Source organism: Eumetopias jubatus, unplaced genomic scaffold, assembly GCF_037043125.1.
Source record: "Eumetopias jubatus isolate StellerSeaLion01/CBP00866 unplaced genomic scaffold, mEumJub1_p1.0 scaffold_15, whole genome shotgun sequence".
Classification (NCBI taxonomy): Eukaryota; Metazoa; Chordata; class Mammalia; order Carnivora; family Otariidae; genus Eumetopias; species Eumetopias jubatus.
The window spans coordinates 68069883-68091836 of NW_028274821.1; the positions used below are offsets into that span (position 1 = coordinate 68069883).

General features: G+C 40.0%; 1 protein-coding gene across 4 annotated transcripts in view; it reads left to right on the forward strand.

Annotated features, from left to right (window-relative positions):
• The window catches only part of SLC44A1 (solute carrier family 44 member 1), a 196183-nt gene that overhangs the window by 110812 nt on the left and 63417 nt on the right, over nt 1-21954 (forward strand). For all 4 annotated transcript variants that reach the window (XM_028108788.2, XM_028108787.2, XM_088018878.1 and 1 more), the window contains 7 exons: nt 1157-1246; nt 5946-6085; nt 7274-7460; nt 8385-8550; nt 9653-9809; nt 10522-10605; nt 21173-21310. In XM_028108788.2, the coding sequence (XP_027964589.1) occupies nt 1157-1246; nt 5946-6085; nt 7274-7460; nt 8385-8550; nt 9653-9809; nt 10522-10605; nt 21173-21310 (962 nt within the window). The remainder of the gene's footprint in view (nt 1-1156; nt 1247-5945; nt 6086-7273; nt 7461-8384; nt 8551-9652; nt 9810-10521; nt 10606-21172; nt 21311-21954) is intronic.

Consider the following 21954-nt stretch of genomic DNA (forward strand, 5'->3'; position numbering starts at 1 on the left):
TAATGCTGTCCATATGCAAAGCTATTTCTGTGATATTTGAAACGCTCCCATCTGTTTTTGGTTCCTGTACATTTATTGCAAAAGTGAGTACCTTAAGAATGTTACCTAGTCACAGATCCCAACCATTTATTTGGCTTTGCAAATGGCCCCCCAAAATGTGACTATTAGTCTGGCTTTATAAAAAAGTTATTTGGTTTCTGAAATAGTTGAATACTTTAACCAAGAAAAGAAAAACCAAACCTTAACAATGGTGATAATAATGTTAAACCATTGGAATTCCAGTTTTTATTAGAATGGTTCTCTTGAGGCTTAAGATCTTTGTTCATTTGTTTGTACCATGGGCCTTTAGGTAATTAAAGATGAACAAATTATGATTTCAGAAATGAATTTCCCCATGCAAAGGTCAAATCTTCCCAGTTTCCTTTTTAAGATTTTTTTCACTCAAGATTTTAGAATGTTGGAATTTAGCTTGGGTTGGGTAGAGGCATTGGCTAAATAACTCAAACTAAGCTTTGCTGTTTTTTGAAGAGTCTCAATCAATCTCAATCATCTTGACCCCAGTCAAGAAAAAAGGTTAGAGGAATTTGGGCCTCAGCAGGCTTCAGGATGTTATTCCGTAGGGTCAGAGCATTTCTTGGAGTTTTAGAGGAGAAACTATCAGAAAAAGATAAAATACTGCCTAGCTTGTGGACCATCTATCAGAGAAGTTGGTCCTGAAATGCAAGGATTATTCCAGGAAGTGTAGCACCTACTTTAGCTGATCTCTGTCTGTGTGTGGTAATTTTTCCAATCACCAACATGACACATCACTCTCTACACTCTGTGTGTTGGCATGTATGTTTGCATGTGAGTTCTGATGTCTTCCCGTGGTGAATCCACAACAGTTGTATGCTGTTTTTGAGTCACCATGTTGCATTTGCATGTGTTCTTTTCTGTCATTTATAAACCCACGGTTAGGTGCCTTTAGTTTCCAGTGGCGCAAGTACCAAAGTCAAAGCGCAAAAGTAGCCAGTTAACCTTTCTTACCTAAATTGGGGTCTTGAACGTGTCAATAGCAACCAATTATATCCCTAGGAGAAAACAATTGCAAGAATTTCTCTTTATATTTTCCAGTGTTGTAAAATAATATTCTACGTGTTCTCTATCTTCCCTGCAGTTCTATCCATGATTCTGATGGTGATAATCAGGTATATTTCAAGAGTACTTGTGTGGATCTTAACAATTCTGGTCATACTGGGTTCACTCGGTAAGCTGCTTATTCCTTTGTTTTTTAGTAATTAGAATTGAAAGTTAAGTTTGCTTTTAACAGTCCCTCAATTGAGAACTACTTTGATTATTTTAAAGATTTTATTTATTTATCTGAGAGAGAGAGAACGGGTGCTCGCACCTGCACAGGACCAAGGGAAGGAGCAGAGTGGGAAGGAGAGGGACAAGCAACTCTGCGCTGAGCGCAGAGCCCGGCAGGGGGCTTGATCCCAGGACTTGGAGATCATGACCTAAGCTGAAACCAAGAGTTGAATGTTCAACCCACCGAGCCACCCAGACACCGTACTTTGGTTATTTTCCTTTTGTAAGGCTTGTGAATTCATTTATATACCATAAAAGGACTGGTAAGTGGATTACACTGCTGTTAATTCACTATGAGATCACTAAATGAAATAAAATGGTGAAGTCATTGGCATTTGGAATAAAAGCAGGTGGAGACATTTTTAAAAGGGGGCTAACATTTTTCTGTCAGTACCAGTTTTGGGGGGAAGAGCCCATGAGAAAAAGAAAGCAACTGAGGCCCTGTTCTGCTTCTTGTTCTTTCATTTTTCACTTAATACTTTTCCATGTTCCCTTCCTGGCAGAAGAAGGGTCCCTTTCCTTTCATACTAAACTTTTTAAAGGCCTGCATTCAGGTTATTAAAATTAAAATATTATTTGATAGGGGCGCCTGGGTGGCTCAGTCGTTAAGCCTGAGCCTTCGGCTCAGGTCGTGATCCCAGGGTCCTGGGATCGAGCCCCATGTCGGGCCCCTGCTCAGCGGGAAGCCTGCTTCTCCCTCTCCCACTCCCCCTGCTTGTGTTCCCTCTCTCACTGTGTCTCTCTCTGTCAAATAAATAAAATCTTTAAAAAATAAAATAAAATATTATTTGATATACTGTATCTTTTTAAAAGAATTTTTGCTTTGTCTTGAAATGTTTCATAATTACATTTATAAATTTATTTATATTCTTCTGTCCTAGTTTTAGTGAGAACTACTGGTCTTATTTTCATAAAGCTTAATTCTTGAGTTCTTAATTTTGTTTCATCTTTGTTTTTAATTCTTTATTTAAATTCAATTTAGTTAACATACACTGTATTATTAGTTTCAGGGGTAGAATTTAGTAACTCATAGGTTGCATATAACACCCAGGGCTCATTCCATCAAGTGCCCTCCTTAATGCCCATCACCCAGTTACACCTTCCCCCCACCCACCTCCCTCCAGCAACCCTCAGTTTGTTTCCTTGAGTTCGACATCTCTTATGGTTTGCCTTCCTATTTTCATCTTACTTTATTTTTCCTTCCCTTCCATATGTTCATCTGTTTTGTTTCTTAAATTCCACATGAGTGAAATCATATGGCATTTGTCTTTCTCTGACTGACTTATTTCACTTAGCATAATACCCTCTAGTTCCATCCATATCATCGCAAATGGCAAGATTCCATTCTTTTTGATGGCTGAGTAATATTCCATTGTATATCTATACCACATCTTCTTTATCCATTCATCAGTCAATGGACATCTGGGCTCTTTCCATAAGTTTGGCTATTGTGGACATTGCTGCTATAAACATTGGGTGCCGGTGCCCCAGTTCATCTTTGTTTTGATGAGAATTTGAATTCATGTAACCTATTCGTGAGTACTTGTGGGTTGTATATTTTCTCAACCCTTGATTATCTAAGATTATCTTTGCCTTACATGTGAATATTAAATCTGTGGCATCTAAAATTCTCGAGGGGCAGTATGTTCCCTGGGTCCGTACTTCACTTTTTGGAGTCCAGTCTAATTTTGTGCCTTTGCCCATCACCTATTTCACTTACCTAGATGTGTATCTAATTTTTAACTTAATCTTATAACTTAAAATTTCTGTCTGATTCTGAATCTTAACTAAGTTTGCCTATTTGGGAGGGTGTGTCTTTTCCATCTTTGAAAAGTTGTCTTATTTCTGTATTTGATTACTGTTTCTGTTCCAGTGGTTTTCCTCTTAGCATCATTGTTCATTCTTCTGATATCATCTTCTAAATTATCATTTGACTCCTTTGTCATTTTCTCTGCACTCAGGAAGAGCTCTTCAAATGCACCTTCCAGATCACTGATTGAGCTTTCCTCACTGTCACTTCTGTACTTGACTACCTCATTTTGTTATTCCAGTCCTTCCTCCATCCAGCCATCTTTCTTTTCAGTTCAACGGGTGACCATTGTATCTAGTTTCTGTGTTTAATCACTTTGGGCTGCTGTGACAAACTACCATTGACTGGATGCCTTATCAACAAGAAACATTTACTTCTCACAGTTCTAGAGGCTCGGAAGGCCAAAGCCAAGGTGCTTTGGTATCTGGTGAGGGCTGGCTCCCTGTATCCAGCCATCATCTTGCTATTTTCTCCCATGGTGCAAGTGGGGAGGAGCTCTCTGAGAGTGGTTTTATAAGGGCACTAACCCCCTTCATGAGGGCTCCACTCTCATGACTTCACCATCTTCTAAAGACCTACTTCCAAATAACCATCTCATTAAGGATTAGGATTTCAGTGTATGAGTTTTAGGGGGACACAAACATTCAGCTTATAGCAGAGGGATCATTTTTATAATAAAAGTAGATTTGAATTCCAGCTCTGCCACTTACTAGGTGTGTGACATTTGGCATGTTACTTAACTTTCCTGAATTTCAATTCTGTCATTTATAAAGTGGACTTTTAATACCTAGTTAACGGCATTGGGGTGATTCAATTTGGTCGCCTCTATTGCACACTTCCTCACACAAATTTACCTGTGTAATAAGTGATATCTTCTGTGGCTGTTGTGAACAGTGTCCTCCTTGATGTCTTCATTATTATCTCGTTCTGTTTTCTTTTCTGTTTTTATTCTGTCTTTCTCATTTCTGTTTATCTTTCTCTCATAACTTTTTTTAAAGATTTTTAAAAATTTTAAGTAATCTCTACACCCAATGTGGGGCTCCAGCTCACAACCCCAAGATTGAGAGTTACATGCTCCACCAACTGAGCCAGCCAGGCACCCTTTTCTCATAACTTCTTATTCCTATTTGTAGAGAACGTGTTTTATTCCATTCTTTGAGGCTATGACAGTTTTCTTTAAGATTTCAAAATGGAAGAGGTGCCTGGGTGGCTCAGTCAGTTAAGCATCTGCCTTCAGCTCAGGTCATGATCCCAGGGTCCTGGGATGGAGTCCCTCATCGGGCTCCCTGCTCCGTGGGGAGTCTGCTTCTCCCTCTCCCACTCCCACTCCCCCTACTTGTGCTCTCTCTCTCTCTGTCACATAAATAAATAAAATCTGTGAAAACAAATAAAAATAAAAATATTTTGAGATAGAAGTATTTCCCTTTTTTGAATGTTTTTCATAGACTCGGGTTGTTTTAAGTTTGTTTACTCATCTGCAATAGAAAAAAATTCATGCTCGCTGTTTGCCACCAGGTAGGGTTGACATTTCCCTTTGATACTATTCACTGTTTACTTGAGTGCAGGTGGAGATCAGGTTGATTTGCATACTTCTCAGCCCAGTTTCTCCTCTCCCAGGCATTTATCTTGTCTGCCTCTACATATGCATCTTTACTCTGAATCTTCCATTTCCTTCCCATAGCCTGTAAGGCCTTCCAGTAGGATCTTGTCCCTGGAGCCCCTCTGCCCCTTGCTTTTTGCTTAGCCATGGTGGCCTCCTTTTTCTCCTGCCAGGCATGTTCCCATCTCAGCATCTTAGAATTTGCTATTACCCCTTGCCTGCACACCCTTTCCTTAGATAGTTTTATAGATTGTTTTCAGTCTGTCTTTGATTCTTTTGCTCAGATATCATCTCACCACTGAGACCTTGCTTACCCATCTTATCACAGTGCTTTCCCAACACCAGCGCTTTCTATCTCTATTAAAAGGTGACTTTTTTTCTTAGACGTCATGTACTATATTTTTACTTATTTCCTTATTTGTTTTGTTTCCTTATTACCATATAAGCTCCATGTGGGATGAGGGTGGGGACTTAGTTTTGTTCACAGCTCTGTCCCCAGCACCTAGAACAGTCGATGCTCTGGGCACTCAGAATGAAGCAGCTCTCTCATGGGGAGGCAAGTTTGCCCCCATCTTCAGTTCAGCTCTTGGGATCTCTGAACCAGTGGTAGGGAGAAAAACGCCCATCCCTAGCACACACCGCTAGCAAGCTATCAAAGAGCTCCTATCTGTGTTCCTGCTTTTGGTGGGAGTTACTTCTTTCATCTTCATTTGCTCATTGTACAAATATTGTATCAACTGCATGACTATTTCCACACAAGGCACTGGGGTTCCTAGGATAGCACAACAGAGACGATCTTTGCCTTCCTCAGTCCTCAGCTTCATTGCTTATTTCTCTGACCCTTACTTGCTTCGTACAAGCTCCTCAGGTCTCAACAGGTGCTGACTCTCTTTATGATCAGTTCCTCTCAGGGGTACCTGTCTTTGCTGGCTCTCTCTGAGCTTCAGTGTCAATAATAAATACGGTTGAAGGACATTTATTTGATACACTGAAAGATATCTAAGCACCTAGTGGGAACGATGATAATGGAATAATTAGAGCTCCCCTTTTAGTGCACAAAGTTAAAGCCACACACCTCACAGCCAAATGGATTGTTGCTGTGTCAGTCCCACGGTGATATGTAGGAAGGATCCAGGAAAGTGAAGATTTATGTTATGCATTTCCAAAACAATTGTTTTTCGAACCCAGGTGGCACAGGGGTACTGTGGTGGCTATATGCAAAGCAGAGAAAGTTTCCCAAAGAAACCGTGACTCCTGAGCAGCTTCAGATAGCTGAAGACAATCTTCAGGCGCTCCTCATCTATGCCATTTCAGCCACAGTTTTCACAGTGAGTATGGGCTTGGGTGGATCTTTCAGGTTTACATTTTTATTTACAGGGATCATTAATGGAGCAGAAACTCACCTCTAGCTATTGCATGCCTAACCCTGATCTCCATTAGATAAAATCTCTGACGTGGTGTGGAACACTGAGAAGTCTTCAGAAGGCTTCCCTAATTGATTGAGTGTTACTTGATGTAACCTTTTATTCTGCGCTGCCTGCTTGTTGAGAGAGGAGTTTCACCTAGAATATTTACATTATCATTTGTAAGAACATATTATCTTACTGTCATAATATAATTCCTTTTTAAAAATAGTTTTCTTTACTAAAGTGTGTTAAGAAATATACTACTTCATATTATTTCATTTACTTGTTCACTAATTATTTTCCCGTTATTGCTTTTTAAACTTCAACAACATTATTCCAAGTTGGAGGTGAGCTTTGCTGCCTAGTCACCATACAGTAAATTACTCATGAACGTGTGGTTAAATAATCTGTACTCATACCTTTGGTTCATCTCCTTCTCTCTGAAAAAAGGAAAAAAATCTCAGACCATTTCTTGGACCAATCCCAAGCTTTTAATTGAGCTTTAGAAATTAAAAAATAAAGCCACCAAAAAGACATTGGTGCCAAAAAGTATTTGTTTGTTATAATTAATCATCTTTTAAGTACAATTCTTTTTTTTTTTTTTTTTTAAGTATAGTTCACCTGACTTCACCCAGGGCCCAGTGAGGGTGTGCAGGGCAGGGAATCTGACATCGACCCTGCTGTTTAGGGACTCTTGGTCCTATAAAGGAGGTGAGGTACGAATACCCCCTCTGCTTTCATAGTCATGGCACATGGTCTTCTCCCCCTGTTTTCAGAGTAACAGGTGTGTATCCATCCAAATAAATTCAGAGCCTCATGCTGACTGACAACACATTTTGATTCATAATGAGTAGAAAGGGAAAGGTAGGAGAATTCTAGGATTTATTAATAAACTGAGAAATCCTTTATGTTTAGCTTTAAGGACATTTTCAGTATACAACTGAGAATGCTAAGTGCCTCAAGACCGATAAAGTATTTTGGGGATTCAGAGACTAATCCTTCCCTCATTTGGAAGGAAGGGTTATGTTAAAAATGTCCACCATTGTTCGGTTTCTGTTTTCACTGCTCAAGACAGTAACCGGAGCCTTTCTCTGCATTCTCTGCACACAGGTTATCTTGTTCCTGATAATGTTGGTGATGCGCAAGCGTGTTGCTCTCACCATTGCCCTGTTTCACGTGGCTGGCAAGGTATTCATTCACTTGCCGCTGCTAGTCTTCCAACCCTTTTGGACTTTCTTTGCTCTTGTCTTATTTTGGGCATACTGGATCATGACACTTCTTTTTCTTGGCACCACTGGTAAGGAGACATGCTGCTTCTTTCTCTTAGTGATGATCTGATTCATATTAAATTATTTTAAAACTTCAGATATAATTCTTAGACATTTATGACTGAGGTCTGATCGCCGTCAGAACTAGCGGTGGTTATGGCTCTTCCCCAACCCATTCCCTATGCGTGGTTTTTAGATCATCCTAGCAGAGTGGTTCTAAACCAGGTCATGGCTCTGAAGTAAACTCCAGGACTGATTCAGACATTTGGATTCATTCTCAGATGAACAGATGAATGCAGTGTGGCTGTGAGGTTGCCTTAAGCCCCAGTTACAGCCAAAGATCAGCTTGCTTCCTTGGGATTTTCTTGTTTGGAAAAGATCTGAACCTAAATAGAGTTCCTCATGATGATACCGTTTGTCGTTAGACTCTCAGACTTGCTTGCAGCCACACTTCATATCAAAAGTGACCCCTAAATGGAATTAATGGTGAGGAATGGCATAAGGATCGTAGGCTTATATGTAACCTCTCTGGCCATTCAGCACACGTTCACCAATTGAATATAATATTAATTTCCATCCTTTGCTAATGATTTAGATCTGTAATTATTGGATGAGTCATAAAATAGCTCTGAAAAAAAAATGGAAGTGTTTGAAAATTCATGCCTAAATTAACCAATGTGGTAGGAACTATATTCAAATAGAACACCTTTTAAAAGCTATATGATGCCTTTGGGGAAAACAGAATGCTTAATTATACAGTGTCTGGCTTCACAACTTTTCAAGTGATAATTATTTTTGTCTCCTAATTAAATAGTGCCGCGATTGTAAAGTTGGTGTTTTGGGGGTAGGGGAGGCCTGTTGTTGGAAATTAGATTAATCCCTTACATTGAATAGCCCTATTTCTTAGTTTGCACTTTATGTGCTTCTCTTTTCCTTCCTTGATCTTTTCCTAGGCAGTGCTGTTCAGAATGACCAAGGCTTTGTGGAGTTTAGAGTTTCTGGGCCTCTGCAGTACATGTGGTGGTACCATGTGGTGGGCCTGATTTGGATCAGTGAATTCATCCTAGCGTGTCAGCAGATGACTGTGGCGGGAGCTGTGGTAACGTACTATTTTACTAGGTGAGAGTTTATACTAGCCAAGAAAACTTAAGATCATCTAAGTGATTGTGTCTGAAGGAGATGGAAGTGAGGCTGGTAAGGGTTTCATGTCTTTAAAAAATAATTGGAAGTGAATATGACAAAATGTTATAGCTCATCATTCTGGGCAGTAGGAACATGGGAGGTTGTTATTTTAAACTTTATACTTTTCTGTAAGTTTCTCAAGAAATTAATCAGAACAGCAGGTCATGATATAATTTCAATTATATTTAGCAGAAGAATAAATCTTGTAGTGTTTTTTTGTATTCTTGCCTCATATAAAGGTCCACTGGGGCGCCTGGGTGGTGCAGTCGGTTAAACCTCTGACTCTTGGTTTTGGCTCAGGTCATGATCTGAGAGACTCTCTCCTTTTTATGCTCTCTCTCTAAAATAAATAATCTTTAAAAAAATTAAAAAATAAAGGTCCATCAAAGGACAACATGCCTTCTTATTTTGTTTGGATCAGAACAAGTATTGTAACTCCCTTTCCTAACTTCAGAGCTAAATACAAGCTGTAGGCCTTACAATTTTCTAATACAGAGGTACCAGGTCTAGATTGAACATTTTTTTTTTAAAGATTTATCTATTTATTTGAGAGAAAGAGAGAGAGCGGGTGGGAAGGGGCAGAGGGAGAGGGACAGAGAGTCTTTTAAGCAGACTCCACGCTGAGCACGGAACCAACATGGGGCTTGATCCCACGACCTTGAGATCACGACCTGAGCCAAAACCAAGAGCTGGATGCCTAACTGACTGCCACCCAGGCACCCCTGAACATCTTTTTCAGTTCCATTTTTTGATTGTACTTTTATCTCCGTAAGTATTTACTAGTAAAAGCTTTCAAAGCACAGTTTCATTTTACTTAAAGTCTTAGCGCCTAAGAACCCCATGAAACCACCATAGAGAAATGAAACATTAATTTTGTTTGGTACATCAGTAGCATTTGTATTAGTTGTATATTACTTTGCCATTTTGTCACAAAGCTAGAATTTTTTTTAGACAAACTAATTTTTTCACTGCATTGGGCTTAAACCATTCCTATACTTAGCCTTTGTTTTAATTGTCTTTTTGGTTACTTCTAAAATAGGGATAAAAGGAATTTGCCGTTTACACCTATTTTGGCATCAGTGAACCGCCTTATTCGTTATCACCTGGGTACGGTGGCAAAAGGATCTTTCATTATCACGTTAGTCAAAATTCCACGAATGATCCTTATGTACATGCACAGTCAGCTCAAAGGAAAGGTAAGGAGAAAATACTTTTCTGGGCTTTCTGTGGTCACACCCCAGACCTCAGCTCTGCATGTGGTAAAGCTCCCAATGACGTTAAGTCCATAGCTGTGAATGTTTTCTTCAAAATCCCTGCAAGGCAGAATCTAGCCCTCTGCCTTGTCCCCCACTCTTGCTCTCTATATGCTCTGGCAAAATCCATCATATCACTGGTTTCCCAAAGTATCCTGTGCTTCTCTTACTCTATGTTGACTCATACCTTCCTCCTTGGAGCCTCCTCCCTGTCCCTGACTGTGAAGATAACATGCATTTCAACACAGGTTGGCTCACATGCCACCTCTTCCCAGAAACCTCCCCTGATTTCCTCCTCCTCCTTGATGATGTCATCTCTGTTTTCCACTCTCATAGCACTAGGATCTTTTGCATATTCTGATTCTAACCTTTTTTTATGTTTTGCTTTTTTTTCTTCTACAGTAGTATAAGTCCCTTTCCGGTCTTAGGTATCTTACTCTATCTTATATGCAACAGGTACTAAATATCTGTTGAATTAAATTGATTAAAAATAATTTAGCTATTACATTTTGAGGGAAAAGAGGCTGGTGGGTGTGGAGGCCTTGAAACATAGGTTGTGATTTTTTTTAACTTTTATTTTTCTAACATTTGGAATATTCTGTATGATGGTTTGATTCTTTGGTTTTTAATTATTTCAAATTTTTGTCCTTTCCAGGAAAATGCTTGTGCTCGATGTGTGCTGAAATCTTGCATTTGTTGCCTTTGGTGTCTTGAAAAGTGCCTAAATTATTTAAATCAGGTAAAATATTTAAAAAATCAATCTAACATTCACTTTCTTTTTTGTTTAATTTTTTTATTGTTATGTTAACCACCATACATTACATTATTAGTTTTTGATTCACTTTCAAAGACAGGTTCATCGTTTCTTCTTCCAAGATAAAATAATTGAGCTTGTTGTTGTACATTGTGGCTTGTTCAGGTATGTCTATTTCGATCATATATTTTTTAAAGATTTTATTTATTTATTTGAGAGAGAGAGCACCCGTGCCTAAGCAGGGGGAGGGGCAGAAAGAGAGGGTGAAGCAGCCTCCCCGATGCAGGGCTCAGTCCCAGGACACTGAGGTCATGATCTGAGCTGAAGGCAGACACTTAACCAATTAAGCCACCCAGGTGCCCCTATCATATTCTTATTTTTAAAAGTGACATGTATTCTTACCGAGGCTCGTTATTAATTAATTGTAATGTAAGGATAAAATATCATTAGGGTTCATCTTTCTGGAAAGACATGTATGTCTTATCCCTTAATTAACATCCTTTCATCTTTGATTTTTCCCTAAGAACCTGTCTACTGTAGTCATATTTCTTTAATTTTTCTTCTAAATGTTGTTTGAGGGGCACCTGCCTGGCTCATTCCATAAAGCATACGACTCTTAATCTTGGGGTTGTGAGTTCAAGCCCCACGTTGGGCGTGGAGCCTACTTTTTTTTAAAGGAATGAATGAATGACTGAATGTTGTTTGAAACCTTTAGTTTAGTGAAAAGTCACCGTGACACTTAAATTCATTTTTTCCTGCAGTTCTACTATTGTTCAAGACTAGTGTGCTCTTTATCCTGGTTTTTTTGGGGAGGGGGGCGGGGGAGGGGATCCAGCTGCTTGAAGACATGATACTAGCCTGGGAAATATTATCAGAGGAAATGCTATCATTTCTCAGGTCAAATGGCAGAACTGGTATTACAGGATAACTTTTTTTAGGGAGCAGTTTGGTCCTCTGTCTTGCTGTGTCTGGGTACACAGGACTTGCCTGGAAGCACTCTTCCCATCTTTCTTAACTTTTTTTTTTTTTAACCACTTCTCTCCATTCCTTGAAAATCAATTGTCATCTGCCAATGCCCTCTTCTAATAGACCAAAGATAAAAATAGACTCTCTCACCATTTATGTCTTAAGTGATTCAAGAGTTGCAGTGCATTTTCCATTCACTCAAGGATAGTCTGAGGGTGGTAGTCCTGTGGCTGTGGTAGTGAGCATGCCTGGAGTTTGCTTTATTAGAGTTCTGTGGTTAATATGAAAAAGCAGGCATGACATTTCATTAGCAAAGTAAATTCTTATAGATTGTAATACCATATGGATGGAAAGTGTTTGGAAGGTCATTATTAAAAATAATTAGTATCAGCCATAGCAATCTGAAAAATTACATTCTTTAAAATTCAGAATGAGCCTTATCAAAAAGTTGATGGATACGTTTTGTACCCATCACTAAATAGCTCATCCGCAGAGAGAGATGCTAAACCCATCTTTCCAGTCTCAGTTTCTACCACCTTCCCACAGGAACCTTTTGCTCTCGCAGTTAACCAAATATGCCTGGAATGACATCCTTCCAACACTTGAGTAACTCCTACTGATCCTTAATGATTCTGTCTGAGCATCACCTCAAAGACGTCTTCTCTCAGTACCCCAGTCCATCCACTGACCTTTCACAGCACAGGTTCATACCTCTGTGAAAACACTAAGAACATTAAACGGAAACCATCTATTTCTATCTTTATCGCCACCTTTAGACCATTAGCTCCTCAAAGACAGGGATCTTAGTTTCTTCTCTCCAGAGACTATCACAGTGCTTGGTATAGAATAAGTGGTCTTTAAGTGTTTTCTGAATGAGGGGTGCCTGGGTGGCTCAGTCAGTTAAGTGTCTGCCTTCGGCTCAGGTCATGATCCCAGGGTCCTGGGATCGAGTTCCGCATTGGGTTCCCTGCTCAGTGGGGAGTCTGCTTCTCCCTCTCCCTCTGCCCCTTTCCCTGCTCATGCTCTCTCTCAAATAAATAAATAAAGTCTTTAAAAAAAATAAATGTTTTCCAAATGAATTATTGATCAGTGAATATTTGGATTTTAAAAGACTAATAGGGTGATATAAAACCAGAAGAAAGAGTCTCAAAAAGGAGATGTGTGGTTATACTGAAGGAAGAGAACAAATCACATGATGTTAAGATGCTCAGTAACCAGGTGAAAAAACCCAAAGTTCTCAGCTCATCCCAAGCTAAACATTAATCAGCAATTTCGTACAAAGAGTCCTGAGATGTATATCCACACTTCAAGTTGGTCTTTCTTATACAAGTTTTGTGCAGTTTGGATCTTCATTGAAGATTCAAGGGAAGCATTTACATAGTAATAAATAAATGAGTGAAGGTTTAGGGAGAATGATTCCGAACTAGTAGTACACTTGGTTCTGTTTGGGAATATGAAATGCTGCACTCTGGGGACTGATTCCCAGGCTGCTTCACGTCTCCTGTTTGCACAGGAATTTCATTTGAAGTGAGATCTTATTGAAGACATTAGAACACCTCCTGGCATGAGAGGTTAAGCCTAAGTATCAGTTGCCAGTGGAATTTTTTTAACCTTGTTCCTGTGAAATGTTTCAGAGCCGGGTGGGCACCCATCCGTTTAAAGTATATGAGATAGTAGGAATCATGGCAGTACTGAATAGATGAGCTCTAGAGACTTTTCTAAAATTTGAAAAAAAGCAGTAAGGCCCAAGAGTACAATCTGCTGGTGTTTGAAGGGGCATTCTTCTCAGCACCGTCACATACGTTTGGCAGTTACGAGGTTAGTGCTCTGCTAGAGATCAAGCCAGAGCAGTTTGCTCACACCTTTCCTTTTGTCTCTGGTATTTATCACCGCTTTCTGAAAATGAAGTTCCTTTTTCCCCATACACATTGGATTGAGTCCATACTTTGATAGCCTTGTAGGAGAAGGCACAGTGGATAATTGGGGGTATAGATGGTGGAGAGAGCCCAGATATTGAAGGTGTGTTTCAATCCCAACAGTTTAACTATTTGGCCAGCTCAGTGAAACCTCAGAGTCTCAGTTTCCTTCTTTAGGAAGGAAGGAGTGGAGAAAAATATTCCTGTCCTCATTAGGCTTTAGGTAAGGATGAAATCTAATGCAGGTAAATCAACGCTTACAGTGCCTGGCTCTTGGTCCTCACCTCGTTAAGTGTTATTGTTCTTCCCCGCTCCCCTCATTTTATTGTTTTATAAAGAACTCCCAATGTTTTACTCTAAGATAAGAGAGTCTGGCAAAGATAAAACAAGAGGTAGTTCTAAAGATGTATCTATTTTCTTTAAAAGTAAATAGAATGTAAAATACTGAAGAGTTTGGAAAACCAAGACAAAACAAAACATCACCCATGATCTCACCATGCTAACATAAGTTACCTTCATTGAAATACTTACTATTAGCTTTGAGAAAAAGTTTCTAATATTTTACTTCAGTGCAGTAATGTCTTATCAGACGTTACTTATAGACTGTCTTATCAGTCTGTAAACATCATCTGTAAAATCGGGACAATAATAGTATCTATAGTGCCCATAACCATGAGGATGCAGAGGGATGGTATCTTTAGTACTCCCAGCATATGCCTGGACACAGCAAGTCCTCTGTAATGACAACTCTTATTCTGTAGTACTGTTCACAGTTTCTTTTACATTTTTAAAAAATATTTTATTTACTTATTTGAGAGAGAGAGAACGAGCCGGGGAAGGAACAGAGGGAGAAGCCGACTCCCCACTGAGCAGGGAGCCCAGTGCCAGGCTCGATCCCGGGACTCGAGGATCATGACCTGAGCTGAAGGCAGACACTTAACACACGACTGAGCCACCCAGGTGCCCCTCATTCTTATTTTTCAAAAATTTCTTGTCTAATCACCTGTTTACATTCTGAAATTATCTTTGGAGTGTTCAATAGAGTACAGTGAAATAATACTAATTATAATGCCGGCTAATATTTATTGAGCACTTACCATATGTGCCAGGCACTGTGGCTCACACTTTACATGTAGAGTCTCCCATTCAGAAATCTGTTTTGTCTACTCTTTGGAAATGGTTAATAATTAGTTAATGCCCGTTGCATTGTTTTCCTCCTGTCCTTTCTTTTGCTGTCACTCCTGAGATGAGTTTGCAACTTTGAAGTCAAAAGCCTTGAGTAGGGCTGGACGACGCAGACCCCTGCTGGGCCAGTTGAGGTGTATTATGTTACTCATGGAAATGAATGCATCAGACAGGGTCCAAGGAGGTAGAGAGTGGTAGAGACTGGTAAGCTGGGAAGTTCATATTCCATCCAAAGAGGGCAATCACTTCTTAGCTCTGGTATACTCTTGCTATGTGAGAATTTATTGACACTTTCTAATTCTTCCAGTTTCTCAAGTGAAGCCAGAATTCTGGATGTTTGCATTTTATCTCCTGCTATTAAAATGTTGACAACTAATAAAAAAATAACTGAGTGAGCCAGAGCAAACAAGGTATTTGGGCCACACAACGTTGTTGACCATGGGCCCCCAGTTGCCAGTGCTTGGAGAATTCAGAGGATAATAGCAGAGGAGTGTTGATACAGAGGTAGAGGAGACCAGAGTCCTTTGGCAGCACAGTATGAATTTCCATAAGCTCAATCCATGGTCCAGTGCCAAACTGCATGGAAAATACGGCTGGCTTCAAAAACGACCTTTGGGTTTTCAAAATAAGTCATTAATTATTTATAGCATAGCTGCTAGAGTTTTGCACATAAACAGAGTGAACTGTGAACTGCTTTTTGTTTCTGCAAGTGCTTATCTTAATGTGTTGGGAAGGTGATTGTATATCTCATCTAACAGAATTCACTTTAGGTGGAGAGACTGTTAGAACTAGAATCTGTTTCTTGTGGGCATTACTCAGGCCTTGGTTTACTTCGACACCATTTGGAGGTAGTGCTTTTAATACTGGAGGGGATCTGCTTTCTGGCTGCCAAACTTTTAAGATTATAAAGCTCTTCTTAACATAGTATGAGTGGGAATTGCAAGGAATATTTTTTGAGCACCTACTACCTGATAATATACTAAGCACTTAATCTATATTATCACTTTCTCTCTACAACTCTATAAGGAAGGCTCATTTCCTCTGTAGAGGAAGTTGAGACTAGCATCTTGTGGCAGACCGTATGACCTAGAGATGGAGGAAGTTTCCAAATCTAAGTTTGTGTAGTTCTTGCCACGATATCACCCTGTTTCCCATATAAGTATATGCCCATTTTATGCGACATAAAGAAGACTATAGATTATTATAGAGAGTATGCAAACATCTCAAACTTTCGTGTTTCATGCTATGAACTAAAACAAGTGATGGTTTTAAAGACAATTTAAGATTTGCAACATATTTTTAATTCTTATATCTCTTAAAAAGTCTAAGAATTTAGGGGCGCCTGGGTGGCTCAGTCATTAAGTGTCTGCCTTCAGCTCAGGTCATGATCCTAGGGTCCTGGGATCGAGCCCTACATCAGGCTCCCTGCTTGGCGGGAAGCCTGCTACTCCCGCTCCCACTCCCCCTGCTTGTGTTCCCTCTCTCGCTGTCTCTCTCTCTGTCAAATAAATAAATAAAATCTTATTAAAAAAAAGTCTTAAGAATTTAGAACCAAACTGAATGAAACAGATGGTGTAGGTGGGACTTTTTGCCCCCTCCATTCCTCACTCAAAATAAGAAAGGGGTAATTTTAATTACTTTTTCCCTTATTTAATTTATAATGATCCACACATAGAGTTGCACATATCTGTTCCCTTTCCCTACCATTGTTGTCTAACTCTCCCCTACTGAGTTATTATATAAAGATTTTAAAGAGAATTTTTAGGTCTGTAAGTGAAGAAAGGAAAGTGTGGAAATGTAAACGCTGTATTCTGGGACCCAAGCAGGCCTGGGTTATCTACATGGGAACCTTCTACCCTAACATTTTCTTCCATGTGACCAGGACTTTCTCACCTCATCCTGTCAGACACCAATGTTACCAGGGACCACTTGGGCCTAACAGTCATCCTTTTAAAATGCTTCCTGGAGGGTGATCACCTTTTATCTTGCTTCTGGGAGTTATATAGCCTTAAGCCTCCATCCTGCCTGAGCAATTGTTGGGCACTTGCTAAATGTTAATCATTGATGCCTCTCTGCGGGCGGTTTAGCTCAAGATCAAGAAGGCTGTCTGAGAAGGGAGGTGGGCTGGAAAAATCTCAGCCAAGTAGTAGAGCAGAAAGTTCAGAGAACAGTAATAGGGAAAGCCACAAAGAACTCAGAATTTCTTGAGAACCTTAGTGTGAATCCTTGCAGACAAGGAGGTATAGAAGTGGAAGGAAATTTTCACTAGCCTGCTGTGATCTGTAGTACAGTTTTCCTCCTGAAGAGGTCATTTTGACCTCTGTGTGTCACATGCAGCTCATCTTTCTGCCTTGGGAGTGGGAGAAAGAGCTTACGAAATATCCACTTAACTTTTTTCGGTTAGGCTGAATACAAAGGAGTTGCACAGATCTGTAGGAATATTGCCAAGAAAGCTAAATTTCTGTGAGCATATCCAACCCTGGAACTTAGGAATGGAGAAAAGAAATTATTGCTGCCTCCTTCCATGTCCACAAATAAATAGGCTTCTACTCTAAATGTAGATGGGATGGGTGGAGCAGCGTGGGGAAAGAAGAAAGAAGCAGGAGAGGAGGAATAATAATTTCCGAAATTATTGAAAAACAGAAAAGCTTTTATGGTTTAGTTTGGAGATGTTAGGCCTCTCTGAGTCAGCTGGTCTGATGATAGAGGAGAGAGATTGGAGGTATGGGGAATCCTCTCTTGCTTCTGTCTCTTTCAAAGAAGGTCCTTTTCACACTGGGAAGGGTAGAATAGCATAGTTAAGAGTGAGTCCTCACTGAGGAGGTAAAATTTAAGACAGTACCTACTTGATTTAAATGGGTTATCCAATATCTTTGATTCTAGACATTATAATACTTTTTGTTGTTGTTGTTAACTTCAGGAAGCATCTCATAATCAATATATAGTTAATATGGCAGGGTATTTTCCCCTGAAAACTTGTTATAAAGTAACTGGTTCATTAGTCTCTTGATCATGTCTTAGAATAAGGGAAGTTAAGGTATTTTCCTTATAGAATGTTCTGTTTCAAATCACTACAGACATCTGTCAGTCGTTGAACTGAAGAATTATAGTGAAAGATGCTGAAAGACTTGGAAGTTGTAGAGAAAGGTACTAGAAGATTGGAAATGAGGAAATGTGATTTGTATTTCAAAAGGGATAAGAAGATGGGCTGACAAGGTTGATATTGTTCCTGGGCAATACTCTAGAACAGGGGTCAGCAAAGTTTTTCTGTAAAGGAACAGATAGTAAATATTTTTGGCTTTGTGGCCATATAGACTCTGTCACAATTGCTTAGTTCTGCCATTGTAGCATGAAAACAGCTATAAATGCCATGTAAGCAAATGAACATTGCTGTGTTCCAATAAAACTTTATTTATAGAAGTAGGAGGAGCAGGCCAGATTTGGCCCACAGGTGGTAGTTTGACATCCTCTGCTTTAGAATAAATTATTAAGTGGGTTTTGGGGGGTTTTTTGTTTTTGTTTTTTGTGAGTATGGAGGGAACTGGTCAGTCTTCATTCTTTGGGAATAGATCAGGACTAGGAAGTTCTTCTCCACCATTTTTCAGCAGAGTTACTATTATTACATAAGATCAAAAGTATAGTTTATTTTGATGTCATTGAGGCATTTGGCAGAATGTTTCGAAGGAAGCTTTATGGATGAAGAAATGTAGACCACTGCCAATTAGGTAGTTAACTCTTCAGTGCCTGCTGTCTTTGAACTGATAAGAAGCATTGGCTGATGACACTATATGAGAGCAAGCAGCAAATGAATGATACCAGAACAATTTAATGGTATCATTTCTTTAAAAGACTCTGTATGTTAGCTTTTGAGATAAAAAGAACTGCAAACATGACGTTTGATAAATTACCCAATATGTTTGATGGAATTATATATAGTAAAATGATATTGTCTTTCTCAAAGAGCATCATCGTACCCCACTGTTCCCTTCCTGAAACGTAGTGTCCCACTCAGTATAGTCTTCTTTCCTTGGCCCTAAAATACACTGTAGTTTTTTTTGTAAGATTTTATTTATTTATTTGACAGGGAGAGAGAGCAGGGGGAGTGGCAGGCAGAGGGAGAGGGAGAAGCGGGCTCCCTGCTGAGCAAGGAGCTCTGTGCGGGACTCGATCCCAGGACCCCGGGATCATGACCTGAGCCAAAGGTAGACACTTAACCGACTGAGCCACCCAGGTGCCCCGTACTGTATTTTTAATCAATAAATTTAATTGTATAATGGCAAATTAAACTTTTGGTGACTCAAACTTCATCTTCATACCAGGTTTCTATTGACTAACAAGCATACAATAGGAACATTCATAAATTAAAAACTGTATCTCCCAAGCTCAGTGTTTAAACGGGAGTGGGCGGGGCACTTGGGTGGGCTCTGTGTTAAGCGTCTGTCGGCTCAGGTCATGATCCCAGGGTCCTGGGATCGAGCCCCATGTTGGGCTTCCTGCTCCGCGGGAAGCCTGCTTCTCCCTCTCCCACTCCCCCTGCTTGTGTTCCCTCTCTGGCTGTCTTTCTCTCTGTCAAATAAATAAAATCTTTAAACAAACAAACAAACAAACAGGAGTGGGCAATACAGGCTTCCGGTTACAGAATGAATAAGTCGTGGGGATGAAAGGTACAGAATAAGGAAAACAGTCACTGTGTGGTGGCAGATGGTAGCCACACTTGTGAGCAGAGCATAACTTACAGAGTTGTGGAGTCGCTATACTGTATAGCTGAAACTAATGTAACATTGTCAACTATACTTCAATTTAAAAAGAAGACTTTACAGGGGCTCCTAGGTGTCTCAGTAGGTTGAGCATCTCACTCTTGGCTTTGGCTCAGGTCATGATCTCAGGGTTATGAGATCAAGCCCTGCATCAGGCTCCACGCTTAGCACAGAGTCTACTTGAGATTCTCTCTCCCTCTCCCTGTGTCCCTCCCCTTGCTCCCACACACACACTCTCTCTCTCTCTCTAATAAATAAATAAAATCTTTAAAAAAAAGTAAACAAAACTTCACAGATAACACAATGTAAAATAAGCCCTTCATGTGCGGCGGTTTTCCAACAACTCTAACATTCTGGACTCACCAACATTTTAAGTCCACACTAAACCAAAAATTCCTCAGGATTGTAAGTTTTAGTCACAAAGCCTACATACTTTCCCTTCCGAAGACTCAGAAGTATTTGATGTTCTGTCATGTATTCACGTTTCCCAGAAAATGTCAGTCCTATTCTAGAATGCAGTGTGCAAAGGAGAAAAAATTCAGAGTCTGTGACAGAGGGTCAGAGAGGACACTGAGCAGCAGAAGCAGGTATAATTGAATAAAAGTGTGTCAGCTGGGACTCAGTACTACAAGGGACAGAAAGCCAGCTCCATCTGGCCTAAAAAAGAGAGAGCAAGGAAGGGTGAGGGAAAGGAGTGATTCTTAGCAATTTATTAGCTTCTGTGGCTGTAAAGTCCAGAAATGTGGCTAGTTCCTAATCATGCAAACATTGTCACCAAGTACAAGTCGCTGGTTTCTCTCTGCTTTTACTTCCATGATGGTAGCCTTGCCCTCCCTTTCACATTGTGACCTCCAGCAGCTTCAGGCTCTTCCCATTATGTTGGCCAAACAGCCCTGACAGTTCATACCCTCACACCTCACTATTCAGGAAGATGAGAGAGCTGCTTTGTCAGGAGCTCCTATGGGAGAAGGAGAACTCCAGAAGCCCGAGGGTTCCCTTAACTTTTGCTTTCATTAGCTCTATTAGTTTATGTACCAGTCCCTGAACCCGTTGTTGTGGAGGTGGGTAGAACGTGCTGATTGGCTTACATCAACCAAGGCCCGCGCCCCAGGGCTAGAGGTAGTGTCCCCCACTCAGACTCTAAGAGAATGGGGAAGGACTGTTTTCTCAAAGGGAACTTGGGGTCCTGCTCCCAGGAGGGAGGGGTATGTTGGGCAACAGACAGCTGTCTACTACAAGGACTTTAAGAAGTGATAGCATGGAGGAAAGGACCAAAGAGGAGGTCTTCCAGATAAACAGCACAGCATCCTTATGCCTTTTACCTATTTGTGTAGCTTTTAAAGCATCACTGATATGGTAATAATGCATCCCTGATATTCATAGTGATGAACCTGAGACATCTAGGAAAGGTTAAATTATGTTTGAGTTACTGAGATGGGGAAGAAGTTAATGGATGTTGGAAAGGTTTATGTGTGTGTTAATAAATATCAGTGTTTTAAAAGGACTTAAATAAGCTGACCGAAAAGCTCTTTTTACCATATCAGGGTTTTTTTTTTTTCTTTCTTTTTAATGTCTAGTATTTCCTTGTTCTTAATCTTAACGTGTACCTCACCAGAGCCATGGGTTTAACTGTGAACTGTTTTCACAAGCTGTGCTTTATTTGGTTTATATCTTAACAAAGTAAAATTACATTTATTGAAGAAAGTACTGTTTTTTGCTTTTGTCCAGAATGCATACACAGCCACGGCTATCAACAGCACCAACTTTTGCACCTCTGCAAAGGATGCCTTTGTCATTCTTGTGGAGAACGCTTTACGGGTGGCTGCCATCAACACAGTGGGGGATTTCATGTTATTCCTAGGCAAGGTAAGACCAGATATGTTATCTCAGACATACAGTGAATTTTTGCATATATATATTTGCTTTTTTTTAAGATTTTATTTATTTATTAGAGAGAGAATGAGAGATAGCACGAGAGGGAAGAGGGTCAGAGGGAGAAGCAGACTCCCCACTGAGTGGGGAGCCCAATGTGGGTCTCGATCCCGGGACTCCAGGATCGTGACCTGAGCCGAAGGCAGTCGCTTAACCAACTGAGCCACCCAGGCGCCCTATATTTGCTTTTTCATTTTAAAAATATCTAGCCCACCAAAAAACTAAAAGTAATATATGGAATATAAAAGAAGCACTTACAAAGCCCTTAGTATGTGTCAGGCGTTGTTCTAAGTACTTTACCTGTATAGTGCTCATTTAATCCTAGCAACAACTTTGTAAAGGAAGTTCTATTATTATCCTCATTTTACAGATGGGGAACTGAGATGCAGCAGTTAAGTAATCTGTCCATGTTTCTCCTTACATATTTTGATCTGTAAAGAATTCAGGAATAGTCTGCTTAGTGGTTAGGGGTGCTGTATCTGGACCCTGACTACCTGGATTTAAATCCTGGCTCTGTTACTTACTAGCTGTGTGACCTGAGGCAGGGTACATAAGCATTCTGTGCCTCCGTTTGTTCA